We start from the raw sequence: 15,114 nt of genomic DNA, 5'->3' as shown, positions 1-15,114 counted from the left end.
GCCGCTGCCGTCTGCCCCGTCGCCATAGTGCGCCGAGGCCGCTTGCACCCTTGACGCCGTCGTCGGAGGCGTTGCTGGTTCCACCGCTGAAATCGCCTGCGCCGCCACCGACGCCACTTGTGCCGCCGCTGAAGCCGCTGCCACTGCTATCCCCGCCGACGCCAACGCTTATGCCGCTGCCGCCACCGCTTGAGCCCCGGAGGCCTTCGGAGCCGAAGCCGCTTGTGCAGCGATGCCCCTTGGTGACCTCGAAGCCACTGTCTGCGGCGTCACTGCTTCCGCCTCCGAAGCCGCCTGCGCTTCTGACGCTGCCGTTTCCGCCGCCGCCGCTTCCGCCGCCGCCACCATCTGCGCCGCCAGCGGCGTCAGCCCCCATAGCGGCGATGCCGCAGTTGGGGCATCGGCGGCCTAAGCGGCGTCTGAGAAGGTGCAGACGGTGTTGGCCGGAGAAGAGGCGGCGGCGTCGCCAAACAGGCGGGGATGGAGTTGGCATCGGCGGCGCAAGCGGCCTGGGCTGTACAAGCGGCGTCGGGGTTCAAGTGGCGGCGGCGGTGTAGACGGCGGCGGCGAAGCGTCGGCGGTGGCGGCGCAGACGGTAGCGGCGGCGGCGGCAGAGTCGGCAGCAGAGTCGGTAACAGCGGCGGTGCAGACAGCGGCGTTGGCGGTGGGGCCAAGGGCGGTGGCTTGGTGGCGGTGGCGGCGGAAGCAGCGGCGGCGCAGACGACTGCGTCGGCGGTTCAGGCGGCCTCGGGGCAGACAGCGGCGGCGGTGCACAAGGCGGCGGCTTCGGCGGCGGCGGCAGAGTCGGTGGCGGCGGCGGTAGCAGCGGCGGTGCAGACAGCGGGGTCGACGGTGCAAGCGGGGCGGTGCAGAGGGCGGTGGCTTCCGCGGCACAGGCGGCATCGGCGGTGGCGCAGGCGGTGTCTGCGGCGGAAGCGGCGGAGGTGCAAGCGGCGTGGGCGCAGACAGCGTCCGCTACACAAGTGGCAACGGCTTAGGCGTCGAGGGCTCAAGAGGCGACGGCGGCGGCAGCATAAGCGGTGTTGGCGGCGGTAGCCATGGTGGTGCGGACAGCGGGGTTGGCAGCGCTTGTGGTGGCGGAGCAGATGGAGGTGGCTTCCGCGGCGGCGACACAAACGGCGGCGGCGGCGGCGCAGGCGGTGTTGGCTGCGGCACAGACGACGGTGTGGGCGGTGCAAGCGGTATTGGCGCAGACAGCTGGGCTGCACAGGCCGGCAACCGCTTGGGCGTTTTCAGCTCCAGCAGCGGCAGCGGCGGCGGCGGCGGCGGTAGCAGCGGTGGAGCAGACAGCGGCCTCGGTGCAGACTGCGTCGGCTGCACAAGCGGTGTTGGCGACTCAAGCGGCGGCTGCGGCGCAGATGGCAGCAACGCAGATGGCGGCGGCGGCGAAGCGGCGGCGGGGGCCACGCAAGCGGCAGCAGCAGCAGCTGGAGCGAGGGCCAGCAACTGAGGAACGGCAGAGGTAGGGTTGAGGACTGGCGCCGAGAAGGGAGGGGACAGGTTTGGGAGGAATTCCTGGATGGCATTTCTCCTTCCAGTGGTGCCACTTTGGGCTTTGGTGCGGGGGAGCGGGCGAGGGTAGAGCCCACACTTGTCCTTGCAAGATAAGGAGAGCCCGACCAGGTACCTGCTCTGAGCTGAGAGGGTGGAAGGGGAGGGAGGGCTGGGGGCGAGAGGGGGCTGGCGACGACCAGTCTCCGTGGCTACTCAGGGCCGAGGGAGGCGCGCGCTGCTAAAATGGAGATCCTCGGGGCTGGGGGAGGCTGTGGGGTCAGCGGGAGCGGTCGCTCCCGCGAGGGGCTGGCTGCTCTGGTGCAGCAGCCCTGGCGCCAGCTCCTCAGCGGCCCTCCGCCGCCGCCACCGCCATGTCCATTCCTCCCAGGCAAAGGGAGATTTACCCAGGTGACTTGGGAGGGAGGGAGGGCGCCAGCTTTGGAGGGGAGAGTGAAGGAGCCTGCCCACTCCCCGCCACTGGCCTCTGGCTGCCTCTGCGTGCCCTGTCCAGATCCAGCCAGAGTCTCCTCTGCTGCCCCCGCCCCCAGCCCCACGCTGCAGTCCACAAGTCAGCCCGCTCCCCGCGCCCACCACGGCCTCTCTTGGGCCGCTGCCATCTCCGAAGCCTATTCGAGGTAGCATGGTCTGGGCCCTGAGGTTGCGGGGTGCCCTTGGGGAAGCGCGGTGCACTCCCCGGTCCCTGCTTCGGTCCCTGAAAAGGGTGGGTGGGTGGTCTCCAAGCCAAGTTTGCAGCACTGGATGCCTGCGAAATTGTGAGGGCTCACCAGTGCCTGCGTTTTGCTGTTTCTCCTATTTAACTGGATCCCTGTCTCTTCCCTCCCCTTTCCCCCACTCCTCACTCCTCAGAAGGCCAGAAAGACCAGGGAACCTGCTGCAGAGAAAGGCTTTTGGGGTTAGAGCATCTGCACCTTCAGAAGCTGTGCTGAAGCCTTGATAGGCAGCCTCTGCCATGTGAGGGATAGGCACCTCTACCAGGTACCTCAAGATCTGGGTTAGCTTTGGTGGGTGGACTTTTGTTGCTTAAGGTGTGGGAGAGGGTGGAGGGCTATCCTTGAGGTCCTCTTTCCAACTTGTTGAGGATGGCTTTTTTGCATTTTCGGGTGGTTGATGTGTGGTTTTGGTTGTGTGTATTTCTTTTTTTTTTTTTTTTTTTTTTAACAATTCTAAGAAATTTTAATGATAGTTACTAACATTGCAATCTAGAAAATTTTTTTTTTTTAACTGATCTTTTTTTTTTTTTAATTTTTTATTTTTTATAAACATATATTTTTATCCCCAGGGGTACAGGTCTGTGAATCACCAGGTTTACACACTTGACAGCACTCACCAAATCACATACCCTCCCCAATGTCCATAATCCCATCCCCTTCTCCCAAACCCCCTCCCCCCGGCAACCCTCAGTTTGTTTCGTAAGATTAAGAGTCACTTATGGTTTGTCTCCCTCCCAATCCCATCTTGTTTCATTTATTCTTCATCTACCCACTTAAGCCTCCATGTTGCATCACCACTTCCTCATATCAGGGAGATCATATGATAGTTGTCTCTCTCTGCTTGACTTATTTCACTAAGCATGATACGCTCTAGTTCCATCCATGTTGTTGCAAATGGCAAGATTTCATTTCTTTTGATGGCTGCATAGTATTCCATTGTGTATATATACCACATCTTCTTGATCCATTCATCTGTTGATGGACATCTAGGTTCTTTCCATAGTTTGGCTATTGTGGACATTGCTGCTATAAACATTCGGGTGCATGTGCCCCTTTGGATCACTACATTTGTATCTTTAGGGTAAATACCCAATAGTGCAATTGCTGGGTCATAGGGCAGTTCTATTTTCAACATTTTGAGGAACCTCCATGCTGTTTTCCAGAGTGGCTGCACCAGCTTGCATTCCCACCAACAGTGTAGGAGGGTTCCCCTTTCTCCGCATCCTCGCCAGCATCTGTCATTTCCTGACTTGTTGATTTTAGCCATTCTGACTTGTGTGAGGTGATATCTCATTGTGGTTTTGATTTGTATTTCCCTGATGCCGAGTGATATGGAGCACTTTTTCATGTGTCTGTTGGCCATCTGGATGTCTTCTTTGCAGAAATGTCTGTTCATGTCCTCTGCCCATTTCTTGATTGGATTATTTGTTCTTTGGGTGTTGAGTTTGCTAAGTTCTTTATAGATTCTGGACACTAGTCCTTTATCTGATATGTCGTTTGCAAATATCTTCTCCCATTCTGTCAGTTGTCTTTTGATTTTGTTAACTGTTTCCTTTGCTGTGCAAAAGCTTTTGATCTTGATGAAATCCCAGTAGTTCATTTTTTCCCTTGCTTCCCTTGCCTTTTGCGTTGTTCCTAGGAAGATGTTGCTGCGGCAGAGGTCGAAGAGGTTGCTGCCCGTGTTCTCCTCTAGGATTGTGATGGATTCCTTTCGTACATTGAGATCCTTCATCCATTTTGAGTCTATTTTTGTGTGTGGTGTAAGGAAATGGTCCAATTTCATTTTTCTGCATGTGGCTGTCCAATTTTCCCAGCACCATTTATTGAAAAGGCTGTCTTTTTTCCATTGGACATTCTTTCCTGCTTTGTCGAAGATTAGTTGACCATAGATTTGAGGGTCTATTTCTGGGCTCTCTATTCTGTTCCATTGATCTATGTGTCTGTTTTTGTGCCAGTACCATGCTGTCTTGATGATGACAGCTTTGTAATAGAGCTTGAAGTCCGGAATTGTGATGCCACCAACGTTGGCTTTCTTTTTCAATATCCCTTTGGCTATTCGAGGTCTTTTCTGGTTCCATATAAATTTTAGAATTATTTGTTCCATTTCTTTGAAAAAGATGGATGGTACTTTGATAGGAATTGCATTAAATGTGTAGATTGCTTTAGGTAGCATAGACATTTTCACAATATTTATTCTTCCAATCCAGGAGCATGGAACATTTTTCCATTTCTTTGTGTCTTCCTCAATTTCTTTCATGAGTACTTTATAGTTTTCTGAGTATAGATTCTGTGTCTCTTTGGTTAGGTTTATTCCTAGGTATCTTATGGTTTTGGATGCAATTGTAAAAGGGATTGACTCCTTAATATCTCTTTCTTCTGTCTTGCTGTTGGTGTATAGAAATGCAACTGATTTCTGTGCATTGATTTTATATCCTGACACTTTACTGAATTCCTGTATAAGTTCTAGCAGTTTTGGAGTGGAGTCTTTTGGGTTTTCCACATATAGTATCGTATCATCTGCGAAGAGTGATAATTTGACTTCTTCTTTGCCGATTTGGATGCCTTTAATTTCCTTTTGTTGTCTGATTGCTGAGGCTAGGACCTCTAGTACGATGTTGAATAGCAGTGGTGATAATGGACATCCCTGCCGTGTTCCTGACCTTAGCGGAAAAGCTTTCAGTTTTTCTCCATTGAGAATGATATTTGCGGTGGGTTTTTCATAGATGGCTTTGATGATATTGAGGTATGTGCCCTCTATCCCTACACTTTGAAGTGTTTTGATCAGGAAGGGATGTTGTACTTTGTCAAATGCTTTTTCAGCATCTATTGAGAGTATCATATGGTTCTTGTTCTTTCTTTTATTGATGTGTTGTATCACATTGACTGATTTGCGGATGTTGAACCAACCTTGCAGCCCTGGAATAAATCCCACTTGGTCGTGGTGGATAATCTTTTTAATGTACTGTTGAATCCTATTGGCTAGTATTTTGTTGAGTATTTTCGCATCTGTGTTCATCAAGGATATCGGTCTATAGCTCTCTTTTTTGGTGGGATCCTTGTCTGGTTTTGGGATCAAGGTGATGCTGGCCTCATAAAATGAGTTTGGAAGTTTTCCTTCCATTTCTATTTTTTGGAACAGTTTCAAGAGAATAGGAATTAGTTCTTCTTTAAATGTTTGGTAGAATTCCCCCGGGAAGCCGTCTGGCCCTGGGCTTTTGTTTGTTTGGAGATTTTTAATGACTGTTTCAATCTCCTTACTGGTTATGGGTCTGTTCAGGCTTTCTATTTCTTCCTGGCTCAGTTGTGGTAGTTTATATGTTTCTAGGAATGCATCCATTTCTTCCAGATTGTCAAATTTATTGCCGTAGAGTTGCTCATAGTATGTTCTTATAATAGTTTGTATTTCTTTGGTGTTAGTTGTGATCTCTCCTCTTTCATTCATGATTTTATTTATTTGGGTCCTTTCTCTTTTCTTTTTGATAAGTCGGGCCAGGGGTTTATCAATTTTATTAATTCTTTCAAAGAACCAGCTCCTAGTTTCGTTGATTTGTTCTATTGTTTTTTTGGTTTCTATTTCATTGATTTCTGCTCTGATCTTTATGATTTCTCTTCTCCTGCTGGGCTTAGGGTTTCTTTCTTGTTCTTTCTCCAGCTCCTTTAGGTGTAGGGTTAGGTTGTGTACCTGAGACCTTTCTTGTTTCTTGAGAAAGGCTTGTACCGCTATATATTTTCCTCTCAGGACTGCCTTTGTTGTGTCCCACAGATTTTGAACCGTTGTATTTTCATTATCATTTGTTTCCATGATTTTTTTCAATTCTTCTTTAATTTCCCGGTTGACCCATTCATTCTTTAGAAGGATACTGTTTAGTCTCCATGTATTTGGGTTCTTTCCAAACTTCCTTTTGTGGTTGAGTTCTAGCTTTAGAGCATTGTGGTCTGAAAATATGCAGGGAATGATCCCAATCTTTTGATACCGGTTGAGTCCTGATTTAGGACCGAGGATGTGATCTATTCTGGAGAATGTTCCATGTGCACTAGAGAAGAATGTGTATTCTGTTGCTTTGGGATGAAATATTCTGAATATATCTGTGATGTCCATCTGGTCCAGTGTGTCATTTAAGGCCTTTATTTCCTTGCTGATCTTTTGCTTGGATGACCTGTCCATTTCAGTGAGGGGAGTGTTAAAGTCCCCTACTATTATTGTGTTGTTGTTGATGTGTTTCTTTGATTTTGTTATTAATTGGTTTATATAGTTGGCTGCTCCCACATTGGGGGCATAGATATTTAAAATTGTTAAATCTTCTTGTTGGACAGACCCTTTGAGTATGATATAGTGTCCTTCCTCATCTCTTATTATAGTCTTTGGCTTAAAACCTAATTGATCTGATATAAGGATTGCCACTCCTGCTTTCTTCTGATGTCCATTAGCATGGTAAATTCTTTTCCACCCCCTCACTTTAAATCTGGAGGTGTCTTCGGGCTTAAAATGTGTTTCTTGGAGGCAACATATAGATGGGTTTTGTTTTTTTATCCATTCTGATACCCTGTGTCTTTTGACAGGGGCATTTAGCCCATTCACATTCAGGGTAACTATTGAGAGATATGAATTTAGTGCCATTGTATTGCCTGTAAGGTGACTGTTACTGTATATGGTCTCTGTTCCTTTCTGATCTACCACTTGTAGGCTCTCTCTTTGCTTAGAGGACCCCTTTCAATATTTCCTGTAGAGCTGGTTTGGTATTTGCAAATTCTTTCAGTTTTTGTTTGTCCTGGAAGCTTTTAATCTCTCCTTCTATTTTCAATGATAGCCTAGCTGGATATAGTATTCTTGGCTGCATGTTTTTCTCGTTTAGTGCTCTGAAAATATCATGCCAGCTCTTTCTGGCCTGCCAGGTCTCTGTGGATAAGTCAGCTGCCAATCTAATATTTTTACCATTGTATGTTACAGACTTCTTTTCCCGGGCTGCTTTCAGGATTTTCTCTTTGTCATTGAGACTTGTAAATTTTACTATTAGGTGACGGGGTGTGGGCCTATTCTTATTGATTTTGAGGGGCATTCTCTGAACCTCCTGAATTTTGATGCTCGTTCCCTTTGCCATATTGGGGAAATTCTCCCCAATAATTCTCTCCAGTATACCTTCTGCTCCCCTCTCACTTTCTTCTTCTTCTGGAATCCCAATTATTCTAATGTTGTTTCGTCTTATGGTGTCACTTATCTCTCGAATTCTCCCCTCGTGGTCCAGTAGCTGTTTGTCCCTCTTTTGCTCAGCTTCTTTATTCTCTGTCATTTGGTCTTCTATATCACTAATTCTTTCTTCTGCCTCATTTATCCTAGCAGTGAGAGCCTCCATTTTTGATTGCACCTCATTAATAGCTTTTTTGATTTCACCTTGGTTAGATTTTAGTTCTTTTATTTCTCCAGAAAGGGCTTTTATATCTCTCGAGAGGGTTTCTCTCATATCTTCCATGCCTTTTTCGAGCCCGGCTAGAACCTTGAGAATTGTCATTCTGAACTCTAGATCTGACATATTACCGATGTCTGTATTGATTAGGTCCCTAGCCTTCGGTACTGCCTCTTGTTCTTTTTTTTGTGTTGAATTTTTCCGTCTTGTCATTTTGTCCAGATAAGAGTAAATGAAGGGGCAAGTAAAATACTAAAAGGGTGGCAACAACCCCAGGAAAATATGCTTTAACCAAATTAGAAGAGATCCAAAATCGTGAGTGGGGAGAAAGGGGATAAAAAGAGGTTCAAAAAGGAAGAAAGAAAAAAGAAAAAAAAAAAAAAAGAAAAGAAAAGAATATTTTTAAAGAAAGAAAACACCTAAGAAAAATGTAAAAAATATATATATATATATTAGATAAACTAGTAAAAAATCGTTAAAAAAGAAAAAGGTAACAGTTAAAAAAAAATTTTACCCGAAGGCGAGAGAAAAAAAAAAAAATGAAAAAGAAAAAATTAAATTAACTGCAAGACTAAAAAAAATCACAGGAAAAAAGCCATGAGTTCCGTGCTTGGCTTTCTCCTCCTCTGGAATTCTGCTGCTCTCCTTGGTATTGAAACCGCACTCCTTGGTAGGTGAACTTGGTCTCGGCTGGATTTCTTGTTGATCTTCTGGGGGAGGGGCCTGTTGTAGTGATTCTCAAGTGTCTTTGCCCCAGGCGGAATTACACCGCCCTTACCCGGGGCCGGGGTGAGTAATCCGCTCGGGTTTGCTTTCAGGAGCTTTTGTTCCCTGAGCGCTTTCCGTAGAGTTCCAGAGGACGGGAATACAAATGGCGGCCTCCTGGTCTCCGGCCCGGAGGAGCCGAGAGCCCAGGGCCCCACTCCTCAGTGCGCCCTCAGAGAACAGCGCCCAGTTACTCCCGTCTGCCTGACCTCCGGCCGCGCTCCGAGCTCACCGAGCCTGCAACCGGTTCAAGGTAACACGGAGCTGCGAGCTTACTGTCGGCTCTGTCTCTGTAGCCGGCTTTTCCGTTCCAATACCCGCAAGCTCTGCGACACTCAGACACCCCCGATCCTTCTGTGACCCTGCGGGACCTGAGGCCACGCTGACCCCGCGTGGGCTTGGCCCTGGTTTAGCCTCTGGAGCGATGTCCCTCAGCGGAACAGACTTTTAAAAGTCCTGATTTTGTGCGCGGTTGCTCCGCCGCTTGCCGGGAGCCGGCCCCTCCCCCCGGGGTCTATCTTCCCCTCGCTTTGGATTCACTTCTCCGCCGGTCCTACCTTTCAGAAAGTGGTTGTTTTTCTGTTTCCAGAATTGCTGTTCTTCTCTTCGATCTGCCGATGGATTTTCAGGTGTTTGCAATCTTTAGATAAGCTATCTAGCTGATCTCCGGCTAGCTGAAGCAGTCTCAGCTTGCTACTTCTCCGCCATCTTGACTCTGATTCTTTATTTTGAGGACTTTCTTGGGCAGTGCCGGTTGTGTGTATTTCTTGTTCAGTGCAAAGGGGTCCTATTCACAGCATGACTTGAGGGAGGACATTTGTCCAAGTTTTTGTCTCATTTCTAAGGGGCTGGATTGGTTTGACACTTGTGTCCATTGGGTTATTGGTATGGATGGGCTCAAAAAGAGAGGAAGCTGGGATTTTTCTATGGATTGGAGGAGTTTAGACGTTTTCTTTTGACCATGTGTAGAGTGGTTTTAATTTGCCTGTCCTGAATTACGTTTTCTTCTCCTGAGCGATTCGGTGGTGGAGGTACAGTTATGCTGGTTGTTGTGCTTTTCCTGTTTTGAGCGGCAAATGTGTGTTCCTTTCTTGTGTTTGAAGAAAAACGTTGGGGTTGGATAAAGAAAGTGTAATTTTTTGGAAAGCTGAACTGTCAGTTTGTGTTTGTTTGTTTTCTGATGATCACTGCAGTGGGGTGATGGGTGTCTTTCTAGACAGCGTTAAGGTACACATTTGTCTTTTTGGGCAGCACTCAATCTCCTCTCTCTTGGGGCAAGGGATAGTTAATTCTGTAGGTTATTACTGTAGGCTTTGCCATTTAGCTCATTGGGTTGGGGATAATGTAAAGTTGAGACCTTTGTGTAGAGGCTAGTCTGCTTTTCCTTAGTTGCCTGCCATTTTCTGAGGCCAGGCCAGCTAACTTGTCAGTGTATGCTGTCAGTTGCTGGGACGGGAGGTTTCAGTGACGTAGGTTCATCCTGTGCTTCAGTCAATGCTGAAGAAATTCCAAGATGAATAAAAACAATTTTGGTAGGGACGCCTGGGTGGCACAGTGGGTTAAGCCACTGCTTTCGGCTCAGGTCATGATCCTGGGGTCCTGGGATGGAGTGCCCCATCGGGCTCCTGGCTTGGCGGGGAGCCTGCCTCTCTCTCCACCTCTGCCTGCCTCTCTGCCTGCTTGTGTGCTTTTTCTCTCTCTTTTTGACCAAAAAAACCAAAACCAAAAACAAAAGCAAAACTATTTTGGTGAATGGCAGCTGGGTGAGGAAGTTGTCAACACTAACTCAGTTCGTTAGAACTTCAGGTAATAGTGGATCCCTGGATGTCTCCTCTGCAGTCTGAACTGAAACATGCTGTATTCTTTGGCTCTCAGTTTCTCTATGGCTCTGTCACCTGGGCCCCTTTGGTTGTGTTGTCTTCCTCCCCATGGGGAAGTTCTCTTCTTCTTTTTAAGGGAAGGGGTTTTTTGTTTGTTTGTTTTTAAGGCCTATTTATTATCTTAAATATGCTTATTTCCTTGAGAGAGTCTCTGTGGGGGCAAGGGAGGGCAGAGGGACAGAGAGAGAATGTCAAGTACACTCTGCACTGAGCCAGGAGCCAGACTGAGGGCTCCATCCCAGGACCCTGAGATCATGACTTGAGCGAGAGTCAGGAGTTGGATGCTTAGCCCATGGAGCCACCCAGGCACCCCTTTAAGTCAACTTTTTGAACCTCAGCATATATACAGAGAAGTGCACAGATCATAAGCCAAAAGCTTGAGGAACCTCCACAAGGGGAACATACCATGCGACTTTATACCCAGGATCCCAGAGTCTGTGATAACCCTCTTGAGGGTCACTTCTGCCACGGTTCTTGACTGCCGTTGCTGGGGAGCTGTTGTGCATGTTCCTGAATTTGGTGTACGTGGAGTCATCCAGTTGGATGCACTCCTGGGTTTGCCTTACGGAGAGTCATCCGTGTTTGAGTCTGTGGTGGTGAGTTGACCAGTGCTGCTGTTTCATCCTCAGACTATTTTAGAGCTCCACTCTGCGTGTAGACCCTTAGACATTCTAGAAATAGGATAGCTCCTTGGTGCCTTTTAATTACCTGCATTAAAACAGGTAATTTTTTAATGAACAAAAGGTGTTCATTTGAACACAGGTGTCTTCTTTCAGCTGTAGTGTAAGGATCAAGCCTGGTGTGTGGAACTTTTCTACAGCCCATAAACAGACAAAGCTTTTGCCTCCTCAGTTGTAGAGTTCTATCAGTCACTGCTCTTTCAAGTCATTGGTGAAGTGGATAGAAAATGCCTGCTTTCAGGGAACCGAACGGATGTTGAAAAGGTGAGACAAAAAAGGTCTTCAGTGGTGGGAGGCGCACCCTTGGAATAAGTGAGTCCATGGGAGACATAGTTGGTCTGTGTGGGTACTTGGGGAAAGGCCTTACTGAATCTGGGATTTATGATTCTTGGAGGTCATTTGTTGGGCAGGCCAATACACGTTAGTTTTTTGTTCCCTCCTCCATCCTTTTTCAGCTCTTCCTTCACTTCAGAGGTCATCCACTCCTTTCCACTTCTCCCCACAGGCTGGTAACTCCCATTCACTGTATAATAACCATCACCAGCCTTATGCGTCCGGGCCCGAGGCAGGCAAATCCAACTCTCTCTGCTTGGTCCACTGGCAGTTTTCATGCCTTTTCTTTTCTTTCTTTCTTCCGTTTTTTTTTTTTTCTTTTTAAAGATTTTATTCATTTATTTGACAGAGATCACATGTAGACAGAGAGGCACGCAGAGAGAGAGAGAGGAGGAAGCAGGCTCCCCGCTGAGCAGAGAGCCTGATGTGGGGCTAGATTCCAGGACCCTGGGATCATGCCCTGCACCCAAGGCAGAGGCTTTAACCCACTGAGCCACCCAGGTGCCCCTCTCGTTGCCTTTGAAATAAAGTCCAAATGCCAAGCATCACGAGGGGCTCCTGATTCAGTTCTTTTGTGTTCCTTTACGATTTCTGCAAGCAGACTGCCACCAATCCCCATATGCCCTCCACATATAGGGGTCTGTGTTTCCTGCCAACTGCTTTTGTCTTGGGCTTGGACCATGGGACCTCATTTCCATACCTTCACACCTTCTCTTCCTCTGGGTTTTCTCTGAAATGCTTTACCTTGCTTCTGTGTCCTGCCTCATTTGGACTCCTAGATGTCTCGGGAAGCCTTTTCATCAATCCAGTCAGGTGTAGCTCATCTTTGTAACACTCGAGTTTTATTTTTATTGGCTTACCTCACCCTCCAAATCATGTACAATTCGTTTAACACTTGAACAGAAGTTTTATTGGATCACCTATTACATTTTACCATTTTTGAGGGTAGGACCTTTTGAAAACAAAACAAAACAGAACAAAGAAACCTAATGATTTTGAGGGGGGTGGGGACAGAGGGAGAGAGAAAGTTTTAAGCAGTCTTCATGCAGACTCTGAGCCCCACATGGGGCTCCGTCTGATGACCCTGAGATCCTGAGCGTCTGACCCTTAACTGATTTGAGTCCTGTCAAAGAAGAATTGTCAGTAAAGACACTGCAAGAAACCTGCAGTGTTAGTCAGAAATCAGGAATAGTGGAAATCATAAGGTAAACAAGGGAAATTTTAATTTTTCAACAGGATTAGATAATGCTCTCTTTTCCCTCCCTTTCTCAGTTTAGAAAAACTATTTAAGTGATCCTTTGGTTGAGAAAAGAAACTGGTAGAAGGGATACGTTAAAAATAATCTTACTTAAAACTTCATATTAAGAGCATTCGCAATACATTTTAAGATGAAGTTACTTTTGCGGGGGACAGGAAATTAAAGGGGATGTAGGCTGCCAGTTATCAGCCTGTATTGGATCTTCAAATCTGTCGAGTACTTGGTGGTTAGTCAGGGAGAAAACAAAAGACAACCAAACATAAACCTGATGACTGCTTTCTGAGAAGAGATGAGATTTCCTATGTACGGTAGAAGGTTTATACACTGTTCATTCTTTTCTAGAAGTAAAAGTTGTCGAATATCATAAGTCTGCCAGAATATTCGAGGTTTCAAGAAACAAAAATTCAGCTTAAAACGACCTTCAGTCAAAACCAAACCGTTCTGTGGTCTTGGGGTGCCTGGGTGGCTCAGTTGGTTAAGCATCTGCCTTTGGCTCACGACAGGATCCTGAGGTCCTGGGATTGAGCCCCACGTCGGGCTCCCTGCTCAGAAGGTCTTACTTGGAGGGAAATGGGGCACTTACCCAGGTGGATAGGAGGTAGCTACCGTAGTAACACCTGCTTGTAACCAGGTTAATACCCATGTGTTCACTTCGAATTTCAAACTTTAATAAGCATGAAGGTTGGAACTCGGTTTATCTGGTACTACCAAAGCCTCTTTTGAATTTTTATCCCGCGAAGGAGAGAGATTATCAGCACATTGGTCAAATTTAAAAAATAAGTGATGTATTTGTAGGGTATGTTCCTGTATCATTCCATATATTCCTGATTCTCCTTTCTTTTGGTTGTGAAGGTGGTAATACATGCTTGGATGGAATTAGGGGACAAAACAACATGAAGGTCACTTTTATTCTGCCCATGCAGAATTACTTTTATTTGACCAATTTATTTGTTAATTCCCTGGACCACAAATATTTGCATAATTATAGTTTTCCTGGTGCTGTTTAATATGCTAGTTCATTGAATTTTGAATGTGCTATAGGTTGTAGTTCCATGTAGAAATGGGGGTATCAGGCAGTATATGATACAAAACTAATTGAGTCTCTGGTTTGAAAGACATCAGTTCTGACCTGTTGGTTCTCTGTGGTTCATTTTGGGTTTTTCTTCTCTAAGGAAATTTTTTTGTGATCACTTCATAGTTTTAGGGATTCCTTTTTGTAGGAAATAAAGCTAACATCCAGTTTCCAGTTTTCTTTTTGTTTTGTTTTCTTTTGTTTTGCTTTGGGGGAGAATGAAAATATGTCTCTGGATTCTTAGGATCTGTGGCATGATTAGCTTTGCTGAAGTCTTTCATGAAAAGAAAAAGTATGGAAGACAATCCAGATTTAATGTTTTTCTACTAAATTTGTTTAACATTGTGGAGCTCCAACGTTCCTATGTATCGGAATCCCCTGGAATGCTTGTTGAAACACATTGCTTGATTTCCGGCTCTACCCACCACCTTCTGGGTTTTTTTTATGAAGTAGGTCTGGGGTAGGGCCTGTGAATTTGCATTTATTTCTTAGAAGTTACTAGGTGATGTTAGTGCTGCTAGTGCTGGTCTAGAGAGCGCTATTGGGAACTATTGGTTAGATGACCTTAAATGCGAAAGAGAGGCCAGCCATGTTTCTTAATGAAACTGGAGATAGTTTTATTGTTACAGAAAATTGACATCTTGGTATTTCACAGGGAATTTAAGAGAAGTGATATGCATTCACGTTTTAGTTAATTAATTAATTAATTAAAATGATTTTATTTGTTGGGGGAGGTAGGGGAGAATGAGGAAGCACAAGCAAGGAGAGAGGCAGGCAGAGGCAGAATCAGGCTCCCTGCTAAGCGGGAAGCTCCATGCGGGACTATATCCCAGGACCCTGGGATCATGACGGGAGCTGAAGTCAGTTGCTTAAGTGCCTGAGCCACCAAGGCTTCATTGCATTCATTTTTTTTCACTTAGAGCTGGAATTAGATGCGGTTTCTTAATAAAGACATTGTGTGTAGTAGAAGAGCAGTTATCAATTGGGGATCCATATCCACTAAATTTTTATCGTCCACATTGAAAAGTCAGATATTGTCTTGGGCTATTAATATGTGTTGGATTTCAGATACATGTAATTTTAAAGGATGTTTCTTTTTAACATATGTTTGAGCCAAGTTTGTTAGTCAGTAAACTAAACTATCAATAGAATATTGGCCAAAGAATATGAATAGGTAGTTAAAGAATGACAAATTAAGTCCAGCAACATGAGAAATATATAACTTCTATTACTTCAATACAAAACAATCTTTTTGGGAAGTCAAATTTTAAAGACTACAAAATTGTTAGTGCATCTAGTAGTAAGAAGTGGACATTGTAACAGCCGTGGTGGCTACGATAAGCTGCTTTACATTTTCTGAAGGGCAGTTGGTAGCAATTCCTTTAAAAATATTTGTAGCTTGTGACCCATCATTTGCACTAGGAATTAGTGTTCTCTGCATATACATTTTCTGTGTAAATTTATTTGTTACATCGTTG

At 46.0% G+C, this 15,114-nt stretch overlaps 2 protein-coding genes across 2 annotated transcripts in view; one reads left to right on the top strand and one right to left on the bottom strand.

The window, feature by feature from the left end:
- Positions 1-376, bottom strand: part of LOC131820056 (keratin, type I cytoskeletal 9-like) — a 47,648-nt gene extending 47,272 nt beyond the window's left edge. The window contains exon 1 of the mRNA XM_059155539.1: positions 32-376. Within this exon, the coding sequence (XP_059011522.1) occupies positions 32-376 (345 nt within the window). The remainder of the gene's footprint in view (positions 1-31) is intronic.
- Positions 377-480: 104 nt separating this feature from the next.
- Positions 481-2,460, top strand: LOC131820055 (uncharacterized). Its single transcript, XM_059155538.1, has 3 exons — positions 481-777; positions 824-1,483; positions 2,383-2,460. The coding sequence occupies exons 1-2, from the start codon at positions 481-483 to the stop codon at positions 1,469-1,471; spliced, it is 945 nt and encodes a 314-aa protein (XP_059011521.1). The 3' UTR covers positions 1,472-1,483; positions 2,383-2,460.
- The last annotated feature ends 12,654 nt before the right edge of the window (positions 2,461-15,114 follow it).

This window comes from Mustela lutreola, chromosome 17 (assembly GCF_030435805.1).
Source record: "Mustela lutreola isolate mMusLut2 chromosome 17, mMusLut2.pri, whole genome shotgun sequence".
NCBI classification, from domain to species: Eukaryota; Metazoa; Chordata; class Mammalia; order Carnivora; family Mustelidae; genus Mustela; species Mustela lutreola.
This window is presented reverse-complemented; position numbering and strand designations above follow the sequence as displayed.

Excerpts from the sequence above, each read along its gene's own strand:
- LOC131820055 (XM_059155538.1), top strand. The coding sequence starts at position 481 with ATGGAGTTGGCATCGGCGGCGCAAGCGGCCTGGGCTGTACAAGCGGCG. Across the intron at positions 778-823 it reads CAGCGGCGGCGGTGCACAAG|CAGCGGCGGTGCAGACAGCG; the intron begins GCGGCGGCTTCG and ends CGGCGGCGGTAG.